Raw genomic sequence first — 22,520 nt, forward strand, 5'->3', positions numbered from 1 at the left:
AAAGCAGCAGTTCCCAACTCTTTTGGCACCTGGGACCAGTTTCATGGAAGACAGTTTTTCCATGGATCTTGGTGGGAGGATGCAAGTGATGGGGAGCAGCTGTAAATACAGGTGAAGCTCTACTCACTCACCCACTGCTCACCTCTTGCTGTGTGGCCCAGTTCCTAACAGGCCACAGACCGATGCTGGTCCATGGCCCGGGGGTTGGGGATCCCTGATCTAAAGGATCTAGAGCCTTCCAGCCACTGCGAACTCTGGAACTAACCAATCAAGTCCTCCTCTAGGATGGCCATGTAGTGAGAAGCTGCCTGAAGTAAAATCAAGCTGAACAGGATAGGGACAGCAGAGACTTACAGGAGAAAAAACCCCATAAGGGAACAGAACCTGGAAACTTCAGCAGTCATATATTTGAACACACATGAACGAAATGGCAGAGAAGTGAAAATGAAAGTGTTAGTCACTCAGTCGTATCCAACTCTTTGAAACCCCGTGGACTGTAGCCTGCCAGGCTCCTCTGTCCATGGAATTCTCCAGGCAAGAATACTGGAGTGGGTTGCCATTCCCTTCTCCAGGAGCTTTGTAAAGTTAGAACGACACTGTTCTAAAAGTTCAGGAAAATGAATTTCACATGGAAACAAGCAATTGCAAAGCAGCAAGGTCAAATCCCGTACAAAGCTTTTATATAAAAAGAAAATAAGGAGCAGACTACATTTCTAAAGAAAGCATGCCAAAAAGACATGGCTTTGGAACAATTCAGAACTATGACCCAGGTCCAAATGAGCTGAAAGGCATTAAGAAATGATATAAAACATGAGGGAGGGAGGAACCAACATAAATCAGAATTATGAAAACTTAGAAATTAGATGACAGAGATCAGGAAAGAATTTAAAATTTTAAAAAAATGAGTAAACTAGTAAGACTAAAAGATGAATATATATAAAAGGTAATTTTTAAGAGAAAAACTGGAACATTTTTAAAGTAAAAGAAAAAAAGGGATTTCCCTGGCAGTCCAGAGGTTAAGACTTCACCTTCCAATGCAGGGGCACGGGTTCAATCCCTGGTCAGGGTGCTAAGATCCCACATGCCTTGCAGCCAAAAACCAAAAGGTAAAACAGAAGCAATATTGTAACAAATTCAATAAACACTTTTAAAATGGACCACATCAAAAAAAAAATCTTAAAAACATAAATTTCAAGAGAAAGTGACATATGTTGAAGGGGGACAAAGGCATTTCAATATGTGGATAATAGGAACCTGTGAGGAAGGAAAACAGCAGTCTTGGGTCTGCATCACTCCCATCTCTGTCTCTGCAGTCACGTAGCTATCTCTTCTTCCTTGTCTCTCCTCCATGTTCCCTCATGAGGACCCTTGTCCTTGGATTTAGTGTGTTAGTCGCTCAGTCATGTTCAACTCTTTGTGACCCCATGGACTGTACTCTGCCAGGCTCCTCTGTCCATGGAATTCTCCAGGCAAGAATACTGGAGTAGGTAGCTTTCCCCTTCTCCAGGGGATCTTCCCAGCCCGGGGATCAAACCCAGGTCTCCCTCACTGCAGGCAGATTTTTTACCAGCTGAGCCACAAGGGAAGCCCAAGAATACTGGAGTGTGTAGCCTATCCCTTTGCCGGTGGATCTTCCTGACCCAGAAATTGAACCGGGGTCTCCTGCATTGCAAGTGGATTCTTTACCCACTGAGCTGTCAGGGAAACTCCCAGAGAGTCAGACGCCATAACCAAACCAGCGTGCAAGTCTTCTCCTCTCAGTGCCTCTAGCATCCTACTACCTGTGGGCTGCAGCAACTCCCACCAGCCCTAAAACTCGAGGGTTGCTCATGCTTCCCTTCTGACTCTTTTATCCAACTACCTCACAAAGCCAAGGTGTGAACCATTATGTTGATTTGATGTGTTCCTTTTGCTTCCCTGATACCTCAGTTGATAAAGAATCCGCCTGCAATGCAGGACACCTCCGTTTGATTCCTGGGTTGGGAAGATCCGCTAGAGAAGCGAAAGGCTACCCACCCCAGTATTCTGGCCTGGAAAATTTCATGGACTGTATAGTCATGGGGTTGCAAAGAGTCGGACACAACTGAGCGACTTTCACTTTGCACTTTTTTCCAGCAACCCCCTCCATAGAAGGCTCCATGCTTTCGTCCAAAGGGGTGAATAATATACAACTTAAGCTGGGATGACAGAACCAATGAGAAAGATATTTTGTGGCCAGGGAGAGTCCCTCAGTGCCCCATTGTGCCATGAGCTGGCCAGAGAGGGTCTACTTTGGCTCCCAGGCCTGCCCAGCCACCCCACCTCCCAGCATCTCAAGTCTTAGCCCAGCCCCGGGCCAGGTGTATAGCAGAAGGCATGTGTCATTGTCTCCAGCTGCACGTCTGCAGCTCTGTTGAAGGAGGTAAGGACTTGGTTTGGTTTTTAAATTTTTATGACTCTGTCTTAAGCCTGGAAATATTAGTAATGTTCACAGCTCTAACACTAAGGCATACAGCTGATAAGAAAAAAAGACAACTTTTTTTTTTTCTGAAAAAATTTTTTCATTGAAATATAAAAGTGCTTTACAAGGTTGTATTAGTTTCTGCGGTACAACAACATGAATCAGCTATAAGTATACATATATCCCCTCCCTTTTGAGCCTCCCTCCCACCCCACACCATCCCACCCCTCTAGGGCATCACTGAGCACTGAGCTGAGCTCCCTGTGCTGCACAGTAGCTTCCCAGTGGTTATCCATGGGACACATGCTGGAGTATATATGTCAGTGCTCCTCTCTCAGTTTGTGTACTACAGCATTTTAAGTGATTACATCTGTGAAAATAGATTCACATTTCCCCACAAATCCTCAAGGAAATGAAGGACCAATGGGATGAGGAGTGGAGTGAAATCTTGACACACACGAACATGCACACTCACACACACAATCATCTTTAAACACAGGTTGCTTCTCCGGGTTTGATGGGTTTTTTGTTCTGTGAGGCCTCCACAAAAACCCTTAAAGTGACTGCATCCTGCCTGTGTTCAGTCCGCCTGCCCCTCTTCTTGCTGAGTCAGCATCTGCTTGGGCAACCTCGGAAAACATTGACTGCCTCCCCAGGGAAGAGTCAGAGAAGAAGAGAAGGAAGACAGGGTCAGGGGAGTGTGGAATTCTCCGTCAAAGAAGACATTTTCCAGTGAAGCATGGTTTTGCCAAGTGTGTTAGGTTTCTTGAAGCCCTGATGCCATCTGCCTTTTGGACCCTGGACGTGTTTGCTGAGGACTGTGAAGTTAGCATTGTGAAAGATAAAGGCTTCCTAGGGTCTCCCCATCCACCCCCAGTCTTCACTCCATCCTCAGAAGATGCAGTGACCATATTGACTGAGAAAGGCATCCTGAAAAAGGCAGCCTGCTTTTTTATTTTTTTAACTTTTTATTTTGTATTGGGGTATAGCTGATTAACAATGTTGGGATAGTTTCAGGTGAACAGTGAAGGGATTCAGCCACACATATCCATGTATCCATTCTCTCCCAAATGGATACATGTATGTGTATATATGTGTGTGTGTGTGTGTGTGTATATATATATGTGTGTATGTATGGCTGAATCTCCCCTCTCCTTGGGGCAAGGCAGCCTGCTTTAAAATCCGGGAGAGAAGGGACCAGGCACAACTGAACCACACACGGGAGAGACCCTGGCTGCCAGTGACAGGGCTCATCAGCCCGTCCAGAGGGAGAGTGAGTTCTGCTCTGGTTACACTTTGCAAAGGAATGTTCTGCAGACCAGCAGGCACACAAGATGATCCTGTGTGGTTTCAGAGAAGAAGAGCAGAACAGATAAAGAAGATGTGGTACAATGAAATATTACTCAGCCATGAAAATGAATGAAGTTGTATCATTTGTAGAGATGTGGATGGACTTGGAGACTGTCACACAGAGTGAAGTAAGTCAGAAAGAAAAAAACTCATACTGTATATTAATGCATATATGTGGAACCTAGAAAAATGGTACAGAGAGCCTGTTTGCAGGGCAGTAGTAGAGACACTACTTTGGCCTCCTGATGCGGAGAGCTGACTCATTTGAAAAGACCCTGATGCTGGGAAAGATTGAGGGAAGGAGGAGAAGGGGACGACAGAGGATGAGATGGTTGGATGGCATCACCGACACAATGGACATGGGTTTGGGTGAACTCCAGGAGTTGGTGATGGACAGGGAGGCCTGGCGTACTGTGGTTTATGGGGTCACAAAGAGTCAGACACGACTGAGTGACTGAACTGAACTGAATAGAGACACAGACATAGAAAACAGATGTGGACATGGAGAGGTGGGGAGGAGAGATGAGATAAATTGGGAAAGAAGTGGTGGCGTATATATATGTGACTGTGTGTAAAACAGATAGTTGGTGGGAATCTGCTGTATAACACAGGGAGCTCAGCTTGGTGCTCTGTGGTGACCTAGAGGGCTGTGATGGCATGATGGCAGGGGAGGGGGGAGATCCAAGAAGGAGGGATATGTGTGTACGTACATAGAGTTGATTTGCTTCGTTGTACAGCAGAAACTAATACAATGTTGTAAAGCAACTATATACCCCAGGAAATTTCTTAAAAAGTGAGGGCACACAAAGGATATTCATTCTTCTTTATCCAGACACCCAGAGTGGATCGTCTGTGTTCCATGACTCTTGCAAATCCAACGAGATCTTTAGGTCCTCTGCGCCCCATCCATTTCCACAGAGGAGTAAAAAACCTTGCACCAGCTTTCCCAACCCATTCTGATTTGCTTGCTAAATCTATTTGAGGAAAGTTTCAACTCTCTTCATGTCTATTTTCCTACATATTTATTTCTTCTTAAAATTGGGCTTTTTGTGTGTGTGCATAAATATCAGTAGAGTTGAAAATAAAAATGTGTCTCTCCACCCAGCAATATGAGAAATTCTGCCCTTCATCGCCTCCTTCCTTTAGAAATTCATCTCAGTGGTCTCTTTCCATGCCAGCCCAGTTGCTTCAGCATTCATAAAGTTAAGATAATTTGCAGTGATTAACCTTCAACACTATGAATAAAAACTTGCAATATGTTAGCAATGAGTTCCAAAATACCTGAAGACGGGTCATCCCGTGTTTAAGGTCAGATATGTGCATTTCACAAGGAAATGACATCCAAGTTGGCTTTCATCATTTCGTTGCCTGCCCCCACCCGCCCTTCCACCCTTTGCAGAGTGAGAGGAGGTCAGCCTGCCAGCCTCTCTCTTCTCTTCTCTTCTCCTCCCCCAAAATATCAGGAGAGATGTGTGTGTTTCTCTCCTCAAACCTAACTTGGTTTTGCATTATAACCCTAATACATATCGTCAGATCTCTTTGCATGTACAAGGCTAAAAAGTTCTCAACTGATTGTCCAAGTGTCCATAGGTAAACTGGAGCTAGTCCACAAACTTTGAAATTGCAGGGGAATGTTGGTGCGCATGGGTCTATGCATTTTCAAAGATCGGTTGTTGTCATTCAGTCACTCAGTCATGTCCGACTCTTTGCGACCCTATAGACTGTAGCCCACCAAGCTCATCTGTCCATGGAATTCTCCAGGCAAGAATATTCCAGGCAAGAATACTGGAGTGGGTTGCCATTTCCTTCTCCCGAGGATCTTCCCAACCCAAGGATCGAACCTATATCCTCTGCATTGACAGGCAGATTCTTTACCACTGAGCCACTGGGGAAGCCCAAAAAGGGTCAGTAGTGCTCACTGAATTCTCAAAGGGGTCCATTATCTCCCGGATCACTCTAGTCTGTCCTCTTCCCCTTCATCACAACACCATCCCCATTATCTCTTTTTTCAATGTAACTTTAGTTAAAATGTTGATATTTTGTTCATTATGAATTTTTTTTGCATTTATTGGGCAGGTCAAAAAATTCCTTCAGGTTTTTCCATAACATTGTACAGAAAAACCCAAAAGAACTTTTTGGCCAGCACAGTAGTTTGATTTTAAAATAATGCATTAAAACCATCATTATTGTTTGTGATTCCTGAGCTTTCGGGCACTGCCTTCAATTCTGCACCCGAAGTAAGCGCCTCACTTACCTCACCCTAATCACAGGCCTGAGTGGACTCTTACCCTGGCCTTTTTGCCTCCAGCCTCTCACCTGCTCTCTGCCTGTCTCTACATCTCCTCCTGAGCTGTTTTCCCAGCCTGCACACAGATGATGCCCACCCCTCCTTAAAACCTCATGGTGGGCTCGTAGCTCCCACCAGACCCTTCACACGGCTCACAAGAACCCTTGCTTCAGCTTCTGAGGCTCCAGTGAGCTTTAGAAAACATTTCAGTCTCTTGAACAGATGACAAAACGCAACAGATTTGCTTTGGGGTCTCTGCCCTACCCAGCTCCCCAGAATGCATTGAGCACTTTCCATGGACCAGGTATAGTGCAGAGTCCTTTTTTAAAATTATTTATTTGTTTTATTTATGGCTGTGCTGGGTCTTCCTTGCAGCACACAGGCTTTCTCTAGTGCAGTGAGCAGAGGCTACTCTCCAGCTATAGGCTCGGGCTTCTCATTGCGGTGGCTTCTTTTGTTGCAGAGCATGGTCTCCAGGTCTTGCGGGCTCAGTGGTTGCGGCTCACAGGCTACAGTGTGTGGAATCTTCCCAGGCCAGGGATTGAACTCGTGTCCCCTGCATTTCAGGTGGATTCTTCACCACTGGACCCTCAGGGGAAGTTCAGTGCAGAGCCTTTGTATGAGTTATCTTACTTCATATTTAATTTTGCCCAAGGAGGTAAATACTGTTCTTGGCCTCATTTTACTGCTGAGGAAATTGAGATCCAGAGACATAACTTATCCAAGGCTACTGAGCAGGTGGCAGAACCAGTCTTTGAACTCAGGACTATCTGACTCCAAAACCCAAGTTTTTAATCTAAAATATTCCATGCCTCTCACCACATTGGGCTTGCTGCCTAAAGGCAGGAATGTAGGGGAATCGTCGAACTCATGTTTGTAAGAATGAATAGCGGGCCCTGGGCCAGTTTTGCTGTCAATAGGTTTGCTGATAAAAAACCCCTCTGTGGCTAAAACTGAATGAAAGCCAGAAAAAATCCACAAAATGAAGTGTATAAGGAATATTTTTTCCAGGGACTAGAGTGGGACTTTGGATCAAAACATGAACGTGTAGTATTCTTGCTCTTGGGGGGTTTGGCTGAAAAGACACTGTTATAATCTTCCAACCTCCACTTGGAAACTGAGTGCTGAGATATAGGGTGACCCTGAGGACAAAAATAGGAAATGTTTGAGAACGTCCCATCCCCTGGTGATAGAATCTGTGTGCCAAGAGCAGTGATGAACAGATAGCCGCCCATCCAGGGTTAGGGGCAGACCCAGAGGAATGAGAATGCTGAAGTTTATCAGAGTCCATCCAGGACTGGGGTGGGGGCCAGAACTCGGCCTGCAGGGAAGGGAAAGGCATCAGAAAAGACCCCTGGGAAATGCTCTGGGAAGCAGCAGCTTAACAGGATCTGATGATAGTTTGTTTTATTTTGGAAGGTTTGTTTATCCTGAGGGAAACCCTGCCCCCTGTATCCCTTTCACAGAGGTCAGAAAGGGCTAGATTTCTGGATCTGCAGCTAAACCAGACCTGCCAGGAGTTGAGTTTATGGTTAATTATTCCTAATCCCCTTGCATTTTTACAGTGCATTTTAGCGTGCATTAGAATGCAAGGGGCTTTTGTATCCTTTATTTGCTTTGACGGAGAGGAAGTTCACTAGGCAGATATAGAAGACCAGAAACAATTCTGGTTCTGGGGCCCATTGTGACCTTGGGGAAGTAACTCAACCTCTCTGAGCTTCAGTGTCTTCTGCAGATGCAGTTGTGCCAACCTGAGCTCTTTCACAGAATAGTTGCTAGGATGGCATAGGTGTGGAAGTGTTACCCACCTGGATTCTTGGCCTCCTTAATCAATAGAAATCAATCAGGGGCCAGATAGGAAATTCAGACAAGCCTTTATCGGGGTCCCTGCTGCAGCAGAGGGGAACGAGAACACATATGTTTCCTTTGCTTGCTTGCCAAGGAGGGGCGAACTGGTTCCTTATATGGGGTAAGGGTGTGTCCAGGGGTCGGGCCAGAGGGGAGGCTTAGGTGGTCTGCCCACCCCTTTGGTGGTGTTGAGTGCGGGGGTATGTGCAGTATCCTGCTTTTGCTTCCAACACCCTGTTTTTGCTCCAGCTCTTCATAAGTGGCTAAAGTTGGGTTTTGGTCTTTTTGTATCTTGTCCTTAATTTTATTGCCCCAACCACGCATGCACACCATTCTTTTTAATCCCTTATTCTTGTATTCTGTTGCTCACGGAGATTTGTCCAGGTACAAGCACTGCAGCAGTGAGCCCCAGATCCCAACCTGTCTCAGAAGCATCTGGTAGTGGCAGTGAACCTCACGGATCAGAAGTGTCCTACCTGGTGAGAAGGGTGTTAGGAGAGGGTGGCAGTGCAGAGCTGTCCCATGGGTAGGTTACTAGTATTGGGGTTCTTTTGTCTTACAGTCTGGCATTACCAGGGGACCATTGTGTGCCAGGCATGATGTGAGTATCACTGAGCAGTTGTCTTCAGCTACACGATTAGCGCTTTGACTTCCCAGAAGGTAGAAGCAGCAGTTGAGGGGCACTGGTAATTCGGTCTCAGGTCTAACAGATGAGGAATTGGTTGGCCAAGTAGAAATGATGGGGAATTGTGGTGAGAATGAAAACATCATCTTGGAACTGGGGAAGGGAATTAAAAGGCATGAGCAGATGTCTTCTCTTGACTAGAAGAAGACAAATGATTTCAGTTGAGGGGAAAAAGTACCTAAGGATCCGTGATCTGAAAGGAGGCAAAACCAAGTCTAAAGAATCAGCGTGCTCTTGAAAATGAAATTCTGGCGTATCAACTGCTCGGGGCATGAGCAGGAAGAAGACGATGAAAGAACTGATGAAGCTGTTGAGGGGACATTCTCTGATGAGCTCCATTTTTAAACAGATCTTTTTAAATATAAAAGTAACACATGCTTAATAGGGAGTATTAGGAAAAAAGAATGAAAAGGAGACAGTAAACATCATCTGTCATTTGGTTGAGTGACGGTTAATATTTTTATGTTGCATTATATTTTCCATAAGTTGTTTGAGATTATAATACATATGTACACATGTTATGTGGTGATTTTTCCATATGTGTAGATACTTTTTATAAATATTATGTTATTGGCTGCATCATATCCTACCAGAGATGTTGTTTATAGATTCCTTAACTATTTCCTTATGGATGTTCCCAGTTTTTTAAACTATTAAAAATAATACTGCAGTGAACATCTTTGTGCATGAACAGTTTCTCTTTGTCTGAAATTATTTTCTTAAGGTAAATTCCCCAAAGTTAACATCTATAGGGCCCTTGAACTATCACCACATTATTTACCAGAAGGATCATGCCAATTTATCGTCCCACTATTTTCTGTGTACCAGTCTAATGAGCTCACATTTTCTAAGAGGATGAAAGAACAAACTTACTGGAAATAAAAAAATTTTTAATACAAAAAATGACATTTTGCAATCTGCAACAACATGGATATACCCAGCAGGTATTTTGCTAAGTGAAATAAATCAGAAAGAGAAAGACAAATACTGTATAATATCACTTATATGTAGAATCTAAAAAGTACAACCTACTAGGGAATATAACAAAAAAGCAATAGACACACAGGTGTAGAGAAGAAATCAGTGGTCACCAGTGCAGAGGATGGGGAGGGAGGGGAAAAGATAGGAGGAAGGGAACAAGAAGTACAAACTACTAAGTGTAAAATAAGCTACAAGGATATATTATACAACACAGAGAATATGGCCAGTATGTTATAATAACTATATGTGGAGTATAATCTTTAAAGATTGTGAATTACTGTACACTTGTATAATATCCTACAACAACTATGTGTCAACAAAAAAATTTTGGATATATAATGGAGAGATTTTTATTTTTTTTAACTTTATTTTGTATTTGAGTATGGCTGATTAACAATGTTGTGATAGTTTCACGTGAACAGCAAAGGGACTCAGCCATACATACACATGTATTATTCTCCCGCAAACTCCCCTCCTGTCCAGCCTGCTGCATAACACTGAGCAGAGTCCCATGTGCCATACAGTAGGTCCTTGCTGGTTATCCATTTTAAACACAGCAGTGTGTACATGTCCATCCCAAACTCCCTAACTATCCCTTCTCCCACCCCCTCCGGCAACTGTAAGTTTGTTCTCCAGGTCTGTGAGTCTCTTTCTGTTTTGTAAGTTCCTTTGTATCCTTTCTTTTCAGATTTCACATATAAGGGATGTCATATGATATTTCTCTTAAAGGAGAGATTTTTTTAGATCTAGAATGTTAAAGCTAGATGAGCTAAAAACAATGGGAGATACTTAAGAAAATGGTGTGTTTGGAGGGACAGTAAGAGAACAAGCGTGGTCTCAGCACCTAGACTGAGTTGGTGGCAAAGAGAGAACAAAACTGGACAACTTCTCTCTTTCCTCCCCCTCTTCCATCAAGGAGGGTGATTTTCAGACTGAAACAGGTAGTACAAACTGCCATAAGGGAATTGAAGCCCAAGGCGGATGAGTCGATTGTAGAAACGAATCTAAGTCATTCTAAATAGATTCAAGGCTCTTGGCCCAGACAGATGACATCCCAGAATAGAGAATTTACAAGGGTGAAAAGTCACTGATAGTGATCCCTAAGGTTTGCAGGAAATGAAAGAGATCCTAAAAGAGAGAATACGAACCACTGTTTACCCTACACTCAGAAAAGGAGAAAAGGGAATATGTACAGACTAAAAATAGCTGACCTGATACAACTTACAGATGAAATTCAGGAGAGATTTTCAAACATGTATGTTATGAGCACTTAGGAAAAGTTATTCCTTAGGCCCCAATCACCTTCTCCCTTTTTTCATCTTATTCAATAAAGGTGCTATAGATTTTGTAGTTATTGTATTTCTGGACATCAAGAAAGCATTTTATTTGAATTTTGGATGGTTCCTTTTATGGCTGAACTAGAAAGATGTATCTAAATACCGGAGTAGTTAGGGGGGTTGATCATTGAACACCTGTATGCAAATGGGGCCAGGGCTTCCCAGGTGGCACAGTGGTAAAGAACCCACCTGCCACGCAGGATATGTGGGTTATAGCCCTGGGTCAATAAGATCCCCTGGAGAAGGGAATAGCTACTCATTCCAGTATTTTTGCCTGGAGAATTCCATGGACAGAGGAGCCTAGTGAGCTACAGTTCATGGCGTTGCAAAGACTCAGACTCAACTGAGTGCGGGCACACACATACTCCAAATGGAGCCAATAACTTGATCAGTATCCGTCTAAAAGGAGGTGGCTAGTTTGTCACCAGAAGGCTCTCTTTCAGCCCTCAGCTAATCAGCACTTTGTCAGTAACCTGTTGAGGTAACAGATGCTTATCAAAGGCAAAGTTGACATGAAGCTGTGAAGTATAGATGATACTGGATATAGGTCTCAGTCTGGAGGGACTGCTGCAGGCTGGAATGATGATGGAAAATGGCAAGGTAAAAATCTAATACTGGCTAATATACTTTCTCCACAGGTGGGTTACAAACAGCAGCTATTATGTGCAGGATAGGGAGATTATAAAAATAATCATGGTGGTAACTATAAAATGCTCGCTGTATGCCAAATACTGTCCTTTGTATCTTCTATCATCATTGAATCATCTTACTCTATACTAGCTTTATGTCAAACACATTTGACAAACACATCATCTGTGATTCAGTGGCACTCGCTTGTCAACTTGAGAGTTGTCCTCATTCTCCAGTTGAGGCAAGTGAGACACAGAGAGGTTAAGAAACTTGTCCGAGATCACACAGCAGGGACACGGAGTTTCCAAGCTGGTGCCACGTGCCTACTTGCTTAAATACTGTGAAAGTTCACACAATCACTGAAACTTCTCTGTCTCTCTCTTTTTTTTTAATCCTGAATTTAATTTAACGTCCTGCCAAAACACCAAAATAACCTTAGAGAGGCAAGGAATTAATAGGAACTTTGGGCTAGACCAACCGGGTTCAAATGTTGGCTCTTCCACTGGGTGTGTGACTTTGGCCAAGTCGCTTAACTTCCTAGTGTTCCAGTTTTCTCCTCTGTAAATAAGGATGGTGAATGTTTCTATTGTATAGCATCCCTGTGGGGATTACATGAGTTACAAACAGAAGACATTTAGAAAAGCGCCTGGCACACAATAAATGCTTCTAAGTGTCTGCTGTTCCAGACATCCCTGAGTATCCACGTGGCAGACTGATTCCAGGACCGCCCCCCGGCCCCCGCTAGATACTAAAATCCATAGATGCTCAAGCCCCTTACATAAAATCACATAGTATTTGCATATAACCTACACATACCTTCCCATGTACTTTAAGTTATCTCTAGATAACATTATAATTCCTCACACAATGTAAATGCTATGTAATCTGTTGTGACTATGATGTAAACGCAGCGTGAATAGTTGCCAGCACACAGCAAATTCGAGTTACGCCTTTGGGAGCTTTCCGAAATTTTTTTATTCTGAACAGTCTAAGGGGCCACTTGAGAATCCATATGGTGGGGTGTTGAGTGGGTCTGATTTTCAGTCCCAGCCCCACCAATTCCGTTTATCGTGTACTGCAGTTTTGTCCTCTACAAAATGAGAAGAATCATCATTGTAGTGAAGACTTGTGTAAATGCTCAGTGTTCGCTATTATGAATAAAAACATTGTCCAGAGATAGAAAGGTTCTAGTCCTGCCTCTGGCACTATGTTTAGGAATGGGAGCCACAGAGGATCTCAGGAGGAAGCAGGCAGGCTGGTGAGGCTCTGAAAAAGGCCGTACTGAACTTCTGTTTGGACCAGTGAAGGATGTTTAATCCAAAGGCAAGATGACTAAGCAAGGAAGTGATAGCTGTCCTCACTGTCAAGGGTGACAGAATGCTTCTTTGTCATCAGATCAAGTTATGAGACCCCATGGGAGGTTGGAAAGAGGAAACCTGGGGCAGCTTGAGGAGGGTTCAAACTCAACTTTTCCCAGCTTCAGTTTCCTCATGAGTCAGATGGGTGGGGGTTGTCTTCTGTCTTTTCTGCTTCTGTCCTCTAAGCCACTGATTCTGTAGCCAATTTCTGTGTATACAGACCGTTTAGGATAAAGGCTGCTTCTGATGGATGTTTACTACAGCAAAAGAGCTTGAATTGACTATTATGCAAACCAGCAAAATCCTCTAATGACTCTGAGCCCCTATTTCCTCATCTTTCAACTTGAAGTGAGACTGCAGTGGGTTTCACAGGGCTTTTTGGAGAATAACCTGAGGTCATCCATGTGAAAGCACCTTCTTAAAATGTTATGTTTATTATTGGGTAATTATAACCCATTACCAGGTTATAAATTTTCAAGAATTAGAATATAATAAAAACACTCATAAGCACCAACATCTATTTAAAGTAACTTAATCTGTTTTCCGTGATTCAGAGGAGCCTTCAGGAAGTTACAGTCTCTGGGTCATGGTCGTGAGCATGGAGTTGCTCTGTAGAAAAAGGTCCTGGCTGTTTAAGTTCTTTGGATTTTAGGATTCATATTAAGTGGAAGCATGTTGACCATATTAAACCCAAAAGGGAATAGAAATCACATACTCTAAGCCCCTCATTTAACAGATGAAACCACTGAACCACAGAGAAACTGAGTGACTGGCCCAGAAACACATGTTACTTAATGGCAGATCTGGGAGTAAGATCTAGGTCCCTGACTCCCAGCACGCTTTCCATCATTAGTTTAAACACAACTCAGAAAGTCTGAAATGAGGCTAAGCGTGTACTGATGAACGTGGCTGCTCCTTTGAACGTGGAATTGGAGAACTATCAGACGGAAGTTTAAGGGTCTGGGTATGTCATTAAAGGGTACGGCCCCATGAACTTGACTTGACCCACTTGGGGGAAAAAAAAGTGCGGTGGAATGCTTAGTAATTTTCTTAAGCATAGCAGTTCATTTCTTCTGTATAAAATCATCTCAGCTACCCTCTGAAATTAAATGACATTCCAAATGCGGGTCTTAGGGTGGCTTTCGCAGGCTTGTTATGTACACAGGGAACAACATGATGTAGGTACAGTATAATAATGGTCTCTGTCTTTTTTCTTTTCACTAATGATCATTAACATATAAGTTCTCTAACTTAATTGTTTTTTTTTTTTGGCTTTGCCGGGGTTTGGTTGTGGCATGCTGGCTCTAATTCCCTGACCAGGGATCAAACCCAGGCCCCCTGTATTGGGAGCTCAGAGTCAGCTACTTGACCATCAGGGAAGTCCCTTTGTTAATGTTGCAAGTTAACGTTGCAAGAGATAAGTGTGAAACAAGTTACTTGTGATGCAGTCCTCCCTGGTCTTGCCTGTGTGCTATTACGCTGCTGCTGCTGCTGCTGCTGCTGCTGCTAAGTCGCTTCAGTCGTGTCCGACTCTGTGCAACCCCATAGACGGCAGCCCACCAGGCTGCCCCGTCCCTGGGATTCTCCAGGCAAGAACACTGGAGTGGGTTGCCATCTCCTTCTCCAGTGCATGAAAGTGAAAAGTGAAAGTGAAGTCGCTCAGTCGTGTCCAATTCTTTGCGACCCCATGGACTGCAGCCTACCAGGCTCCTCCGCCCATGGGATTTTCCAGGCAAGAGTACTGTAGCAGCTGTCTACTCAGGATCAGTGTCTACGCGACGAGTGCCTATGAGCAAGTAGCTGGTGATGCAAAGCCTTCCTGGATGAGTTAAAAGCAGAGTCTCACCTCCACCTCCTTACTCCCTTGTATAAATGTATTTCTCCAGGGATCTACAGGATTTTTGGCTCTATTTTTAGTTCGTTGATAACTTGAGAAACCTCCCAGGATCAAAATCTTGAATAGGGAGGATTCAGTTCACTCAGTCTTTTCTGAATCCCTAATAGATGTTGAAAATGAATCTGAATGGGAAGTGCGTGGGTCAGAGAATGTGGTGCGGAAGAACACAGACTCAGAAACCAAAACAGCCTGGTTTCGAATCCCAGGACCTTTTGTGACTCTGGTTGCATGCCTTTGGGCAAATCCCTTAAATGCACTGGGCCTCAGTTTCCTCACCCTGAAACCTTATCTCATAGGGTTGCTGTGAGTATGCAGTCAAATCAACTGATACTCATAAAGTGCTCAAAATAGTGCTGGATGGTCAAAGTGTTTAAAAGATGACTCTGAGTCCAAGGCTATAACACACAGGCCTTGGGGTCTTAAGGTTTGAGCAAAGGGGGCTTGTTTTTCCTCAGTCAGAGTAGCCAAGCACATCCTACACCAGGACTTTTTAAGGAACTAGCAGGGGGACTTGCCTGTGAACACCAGAGTTTGTTTGTTTTATTTTAAATGTGTTTATTTTTGGCTGTGCTGGGTCTTCATTGCTGCACACTGGCTTTCTCTAGTTGCGGTGAGCAGGGGCTGCTCTCCAGTTGCGGTGCACGGGCCTCTCATTGCAGTGGCTTCTCTTGTTGCAGAGCATGGGCTTTCGGGTGTTCAGGCTTCAGTAGCTGTGCACGGGCTTAGCTGTCCTGCAGCACTGTGGAATCTTCCCAGCCCACAGGGACTGAACCCGTGTCCCCCCGCATTGGCAGGTGGATTCTTAACCACTGGACCACCCTGGAAGTCCTGAACACCAGAGTTTATCATCAAGCCTCTTTCCAGCTCAGTGAATGTGTCCACATTCTCTCCTGGGAAGAGTGGTGGCGATTCTGATAAATGTGTAGCCTGGCCTCCAGCAGGTAGCTTGGTCTGTCGGGGTCACTTTTGTAAAACTGCTGGAATTGCCATGGTGTTTCCTGAACTGACTGGGACTCACCGGGTCCCCTGAGCCCACAAGCCCAGAGCCTTCAGTGGATCCCCTGGCAAGGGGGTTTCCGCGTTATGGTTTTGCTTTCTTCAGGGGCTGGGCTGTAGGAGAGATTAATGGGAAGTGAAAAGAGAAACAGTTGTTCTCAACCGGCAGGTCTGTTTGGAGTGTGTGACTCTTCTTGTATTTAGGGAAAAGATTACTCATGAGTATTTTCTTCCATAGAATATAAAGAACCTCAAATTACTACTTGCATCCCCCACCCCCTTCTCACCCGCCTCTCTTGTTTCAGTGTCTCCTCTGCAGAAACTTCAGCATTTTACTCTCGTTTCCCCTCCCGAGTGGGATTCGGTTCTGTATTTGCTTTGGCACTCGCACTTCCAATAAGCAGCCCCATCCTTTTTCCTGTTTCTGACCGAGCATCTTCTGCTCTGTGGTCCTCTCACCACCAGGCACTTCCTTCAGCCACGCTTGGCCGGTCCTCATATTTGTCCCCAAAGTGCTGGCTGTGCTCTCGCTGTTCGTGTGAAGGAGAAGAAAAGTCCCTAATAACTAGACACCCCGATGTTCCTCTTCAGAGGTGACACCATGACTGTGGACTCTTAAGGCCTTTCTTCACTGGTTCAGAAGTTGAGATTTTGCTGAGCCTTTTTCATGCCCGTCCCCACCTCTCTATGGTCCCAGATATGCATCTTTAAGGTCATTGGAAAGAGTTGGGGTACCTCCTATGTCCAAGAACCATTTTTTTTTTAACTTTTTAAACCATTTTTTAAACTTTTAAGAATACAGTTCTTAAAGATCACAGTTATCACCGAATATTGGCTATATTTCCCCATCTTGTACCAGACATCCTTGAGCCTGTACATCCTTCATACCTCCCACTTCACCCACCCCTGTGTTGCCCCCCTACCACTAGTAACTATAGTTTCTTCTCTATGCCTGTCAGTCTGCTTCTGTTTTGTTATATTCACTAGTTTATTTTTCAGATTCCACATATAAGTGATATCATACATTATTTGTCTTCCTCCAGTTTATTTCACTTAGCATAAGGCCCTCCAAGTCCATCCATGTCCAAGGACCATTTTTCATAGGCATTGCTTCTTGGCCCAGTCAAGAGTCCAAAACAAAACCCTGAATTCTTTAGTTGCTGTGTGTATTCTAAAGATCGTAAAGCAGTAACATATTGCATGGTATTATTTTACAGTGCCCCTTTATTCCCCATGTGACAAAAAAATACTGTGAAACTTAAAAACCAAGAAAAAAACTCTATGATGCTGTATTAGTCACTCAGTCATGTCAGACTCTTTGTGACCCCATGGACTGTAGCCCACCAGGCTCCTCTATCCATGGAATTCTCCAGGCAAGAATACTGGAGTGGGTAGCCATTCCCTTGTCCAGGGGATCTTTCCCAGCCAGGGATCGAACCTGGGTCTTCTGCAAAGCAGGCAGATTCTTTACCATCTGAGCCACCAGGGAAGCTCATCTCTAATTTCAGTGCCCATAGTTCTTTATCCGTGCCCAACACAGTGGACCAGTTTCAGAAGGACTCCCCCAGAGTTCAAGGGAACCAGCTGCCATTCCGTAAAACTAGACTTTGCAAAGGAGCCACCTGAAAGATAGAGCCACCGGTCATGCCCAGAGACCCTGGATCTTCTCAAGGGCACTGAGCTATTCCATTTCCTCATCCACCCAGAAGGAAAAGTAGCCCATCCAAATAGACCAGTTCTTTATGATGCCTGACAAATGAAAGGTCCTTTTTTCCAGGATCAGACTGAAGGACGCTGTCAGAGCACACTCACAGAGTCCCCTTAGCAAGTTGAAGTAACCACCAATAAATAACAGACTGAAGTTCCTTTTAGCAACCGTTGATTCTGTTGTATTTGAGCTATTAGATCATACAATATTTTAGAGAATAAAGCACTCCTGAGCATCTGGCTTTTAACCCATCAGTTCTCAAACAGTTGGTTTCAGGATTTCTTTTAATCCCTTAAAATTATTGAAGACCCCCAAAAAGCTTTGCTCATGTGGCTTTTATCTATCTATGTGTACTGTATTGGAAATTAAAACCAAAAATTTTTACTATTTGTTGTAATACATATCAAAATATGTGTCAACTCGCTAAAAAGTAATAAGCCAAGTATATGTTAACATAAATATGTATTTATGAATATGTTTTCCAAAACCAAAAAAAAAAAATCAGTGAAAAGGTGGCATTGTCTTACATTTTTGCAAGTCTTTTTAATGTCTGGCTTCATTTAAAAAAAGGCTAGATTCTTGTGTCTGCTTTAATATCACATGCTGTGTAGCTGCTAGGAAATTCCACTGTGTGCTCATGAAAGATTGAGAATAGAACAACAACAGAAAAAACAAGTAACCTCTTCATATGGTTACAAAAAGTTTTGACTTCTTAGACACGCTGAGATGGTCTTGGGAACCCAGAAGGGTACCTGATGCACACTTTGAGAATTACTGTTCTCTAAACCACTCATATGATATGTCAAAGGTTTCCCACAACCACAGAATAAAATGAAAACACAGACTCACAGTCAGGCTTCCAGACAGAGATCCAGCCTGAGCCATCCTCTTGGGGGGCTGCCCTCCCTCCAACCCATTCCTGCCCCTACTCAGAGTTCACGTGCCACCCCCACCAGGAAGTTGTAACATGAACAAGTACCTGTTATCCTTACCTTGCCCTCTCATTCCCAGAGGCTAGGCTGATAGTGTCCTCAAGACGAGTGAGTTGCTCTTTCTGGAAGAAGTTGCAGGGAACACTATATTATTTGGCATCTCTGGCAGGTCAAGCCCCACTCTGGAACATTCTCACTTCAAAAGGACACTGGGCTGCCATCAAATCAGTTCTGTGCATGGAATTCTCCAGGCAAGAATACTGGAGTGGGTTGTCATGTCATACTCCATGGGATCTTCCCGGCTCAGGGATCAAACCTAGGTCTCCTGCATTGCAGGCAGATTCTTTACCCTCTGAGCCACCAGGGAAGCCCTGTGATTCTAGAATTGCATCCAAAGCCCACTGACATTATTATGACTCCGCATCCCCTCAGTGCTTCAGGCCTCTATAGAGCTGCACCTTCAGGACCCCTGGAACTGCAGCTGGGCAAGGAAGAACAGGGCTGTGAGACCTATGGTTCCTTAGAGACACAAAAAGCAATTCTCTCCCCTCACACACACTTTGCCTCTAAATAAAAAATTCATTTGATATCACACTTTGACACTCATGAAGCTAGAGTTCTACCTGAGATTCAGAGTTGAACCCTAAGGGCTCTTCAGACATGGAGACTCAGTTTTGTTAACCATTCAGAAATCTTTTCCCTTTATCTCGGCTGTCTAACTGATGAGATCTTTTTTCTCTCTTTTCTTTCTGCCTTGCTCTCTCTCCAACAGGCTTGCAGCCAATGTTCTGGAGCAGAGATGACGTAGCCCAGTGGCTCAAGTGGGCTGAAAACGAGTTTTCTCTAAGGCCGATTGACAGCAACACATTTGAGATGAACGGCAAGGCTCTCCTACTCCTGACCAAAGAGGACTTTCGCTACCGGTCTCCTCATTCAGGTGAGAGTCTGGACTCTGGACCTGGGCTCAGTCTGGGAAGTCTGGTCTCCAGCGCTGGCCTTTGTCACGACTCATGCTCCCAGGAGATCTCCACGTCAGGTCGCCGTGAATGCAAGGACAGTGACCCTGCTTAGTGGAGCGTGGATCCTGCTCATGAGGGCCAGTGTGAGGGGAGAAGAGGAAGGGTTTCCAGGTCCAGGAGAGACTTTTAGGAGAAGTGACCTAGTTCAGACCCACAGACCCTGGAACTTAAGGGATCCAAGTGTACCACCATAAAAGGAAGAAAATCCGTTCAAGAAGCCCTTTCTCTCCACCTTGCTTCTGATTCTGAAGTCTTTCAGAAGAGATGCAAACTGCTCAGTTAAAAACAAAGACAGGAGAGGGCAGGGAATGAGTGGTGCTGAGGCAGGAGGAGTAAAAGGGGAAGGAGAAACAAGCGAATGGGTGAGAAGGGCTGGGGAAGGTGGAGATCCTTGTAACTCAGACAACTTGAGACCTATATTCAAAGGGCTTTAGGTGATTTCTTTTGGAAGTTGTGAATTTTTGAAGTATGAATCTTATGTTGAATACTTTGTGTGTTGGTATTAGTCGTTCAATCATGTCGAACTCTTTGCAACCACACGGACTGTAGCCCGCCAGGCACTTCTGTCCATGGGATTCTCCAGGCAAGAATACTGGAGTGGGTTGCCATTACCTTCTCCAGGGGATCTTCCCGACCCAGGGATCAAACCTAGGTTTCCTGCATTGCTGGCACATTCTTTACCGTCTGAGCCACCAGGGAAACCCAAATAGTTTGTACAACTCTTGAAGGATACAGGTGACAGTTTCCTCTGGCTCATCTAACAAGAAAGATTTCTCGAAATAAGGGCTCCTAAAACCACATGTAAAAGTTTCCTTTAGTAACAAGCTTTAGTACCTACAAAATGTATTGGTGATATGGATAAGAACTCAAACAGACTTTCTAATTTCATTTCTCACACTTGATGGATTTTTTTTTCTTAAATTTTTTGTGATGTGGACCATTACCAAAGTCTTTATTGAATTTGTTACAATATTGCCTCTGTTTTATGTTTTGGCTGCAAGGTATGTGGGATCTCAGCTCCCCGACCAGGGATTGAACCCGCTCCACTCCCCTTGTGTTGGAAGGTGAAGTCTTAACCTCTGAACCACTGAGGAAGTCCCCTTGATGGATTTTTAGAAGAGATTTGGGAACTCCATATGTCCAAGGGGAGCCCTGGTCTCGGGTTTCTGCCTCTTGAGGACAGTTATTCGAGGACCCACGGGTCCTGCCTTGTCAAGTCTCCTTGCTGCCCCCACTTTGAGGTCACTTGCCTGGCAGAGCTCCTTTCTTCCTTGACTTAAGGGCAAAGGTCCCGCACAAGGTCTTGGCTTTGTCCCCATCTGTGTTCACCCTTCTTTACTCCTGGAGGCTGGCCAGGAGTTAATAAACTAGCTAACCGTCCTGAGGAAACGGCCTGTCACACAGGGCAAGATAAGGATGTGTATGGAACTGTAGCGTTGCCCAGCTTTTCCCAGTTGCAGCAGAACCGTTTAGAGGAGGAAATGATAAAAGGGAAGTTTCCCCCAGAAGTATAGATGTTCATGGAAACTTGAAAACTTCTACAGCTGAGAACCAGGGCACTGAGAAGGTTTTAGAAGGGACACAGACATACTTGAAACATTTCATCTTCCCTCATTGATTCTTTCTGTAGCCTCAGGATAAGAAAACTGTAAAACAACAATATAAATAAATAAAACCAACCTGAAAGGAACCTTGAGAGTTCCTTTTAATTTAATGCAAAAACACTTCCCTTTTCTGTTCCAGTGGAAACTCAGAGATTAGACTCAAAGGGGCAAAGTTACCCATCTGGAGGGAAATGTATGCTAACTCGTCAGTGTTCAGGAGAAGTCATTCATGTTGGGCAAACAAAGGAAAACACAATGATGTGTTTTAAGTTGACTTGATTTAGACCTTGGGCATGCTTTCCTCTTTGTAAATCTCTCTCTGCCTCCCCTCATATCTCAGGTACGCCCTTTTTTATATTTTATTTTTTTAACTTTCTGTTTTGTGCTGGAGTGTAGCCGATTAATAGTGATATAATAGTTTCAGGTGGACAGCAAAGGGGCTTAGTCATACATATACACATGTCCATTCTCCTCCAAACTCCCTTCTTATCCAGGCTGCCACAGAATCATTGTCAGGTGCTCCTTTTTGTTGCTGATTTTTTATTTCTCCAATGACCTCTCAGCTTTCCTTAAAGCTGGGAGCAGAGACATAGCAAACCTGTCAGTACATCCTTGCCAGTTTGTCGGGTCTTTGCAGGGTGAGCCATGTGGGAGGCTGGAAGGGAGCTCACCACCCCATTGAAGGCAGGATCACACTGAACCTGAAGGCAGAGGCAGCTGGGGAAGGAGAGAGCAGCATGAATGGGCCTCAGAAAAGGAGTGGAGCTGGTCTGGAACGTGAAGGATGGAACTGCATGACGGGTCATTGCAGCAGCGTTAACTTAGTGGGTTTGGGCGGCCGTGAGGAATCCCACCTGGAGATGGAAGAGGCAGCATTAGGCTGGTGCGCTAGTTGGGACATGGTTATCATAGCCACGGTTAAGAGGGAGCAGTAGAAATTCATTCTGTGAGTGTTCCCTGAGTAGCTCCATGCCAGAAGACAAGAGAGCTGGCTGAGGAAGTTAAGGGAGAGAGAAGTGATTTCTAGCCGGGTTGTCAGATGAGGCTCAATTGTGTGGTAGCCGAGCCAGACTTTGAAAGCTGTGAAAGGTGAACAAGAAGCGGGAGGGAAAGGTGTTGAAGAGGAAGTGAGGCCAGTTCATGTGGAGGAGGACCTTGGAGACGAGTTTTCGTTTGAAACACTGTTCGTCATTACTCATCACCCCTCACCCTTGTCTGCTTGCCTCTTCAAGTTCTGCTACTTTCTCCAGGAACACTTTCCCTGACTCTCCCGTCCCCACATCCCTGGTTCCGCACATCCCTGGTTCCACCGTACCTTCCTTTCCTCCACGTCTCCCTGCCTCAATCTGGGTGAGGTGCTGGTCCTCATGTTTTTTCCTTTTGGCTGCACCACATGTGGGATCTTACTTCCCTGACAGCGAGTGAACCTGTTCCTCCTGCATTGGAAG

General features: G+C 44.5%; 1 protein-coding gene across 3 annotated transcripts in view; it reads left to right on the forward strand.

The window, feature by feature from the left end:
• Positions 1 to 22,520, forward strand: part of ETV6 (ETS variant transcription factor 6) — a 289,205-nt gene that overhangs the window by 211,397 nt on the left and 55,288 nt on the right. For all 3 annotated transcript variants that reach the window (XM_070371102.1, XM_005890040.3, XM_070371103.1), the window contains one exon: positions 19,222 to 19,386. In XM_070371102.1, coding sequence (XP_070227203.1) covers positions 19,222 to 19,386 — 165 coding nt within the window. The remainder of the gene's footprint in view (positions 1 to 19,221; positions 19,387 to 22,520) is intronic.

This window comes from Bos mutus, chromosome 5 (genome assembly GCF_027580195.1).
Source record: "Bos mutus isolate GX-2022 chromosome 5, NWIPB_WYAK_1.1, whole genome shotgun sequence".
Classification (NCBI taxonomy): domain Eukaryota; kingdom Metazoa; phylum Chordata; class Mammalia; order Artiodactyla; family Bovidae; genus Bos; species Bos mutus.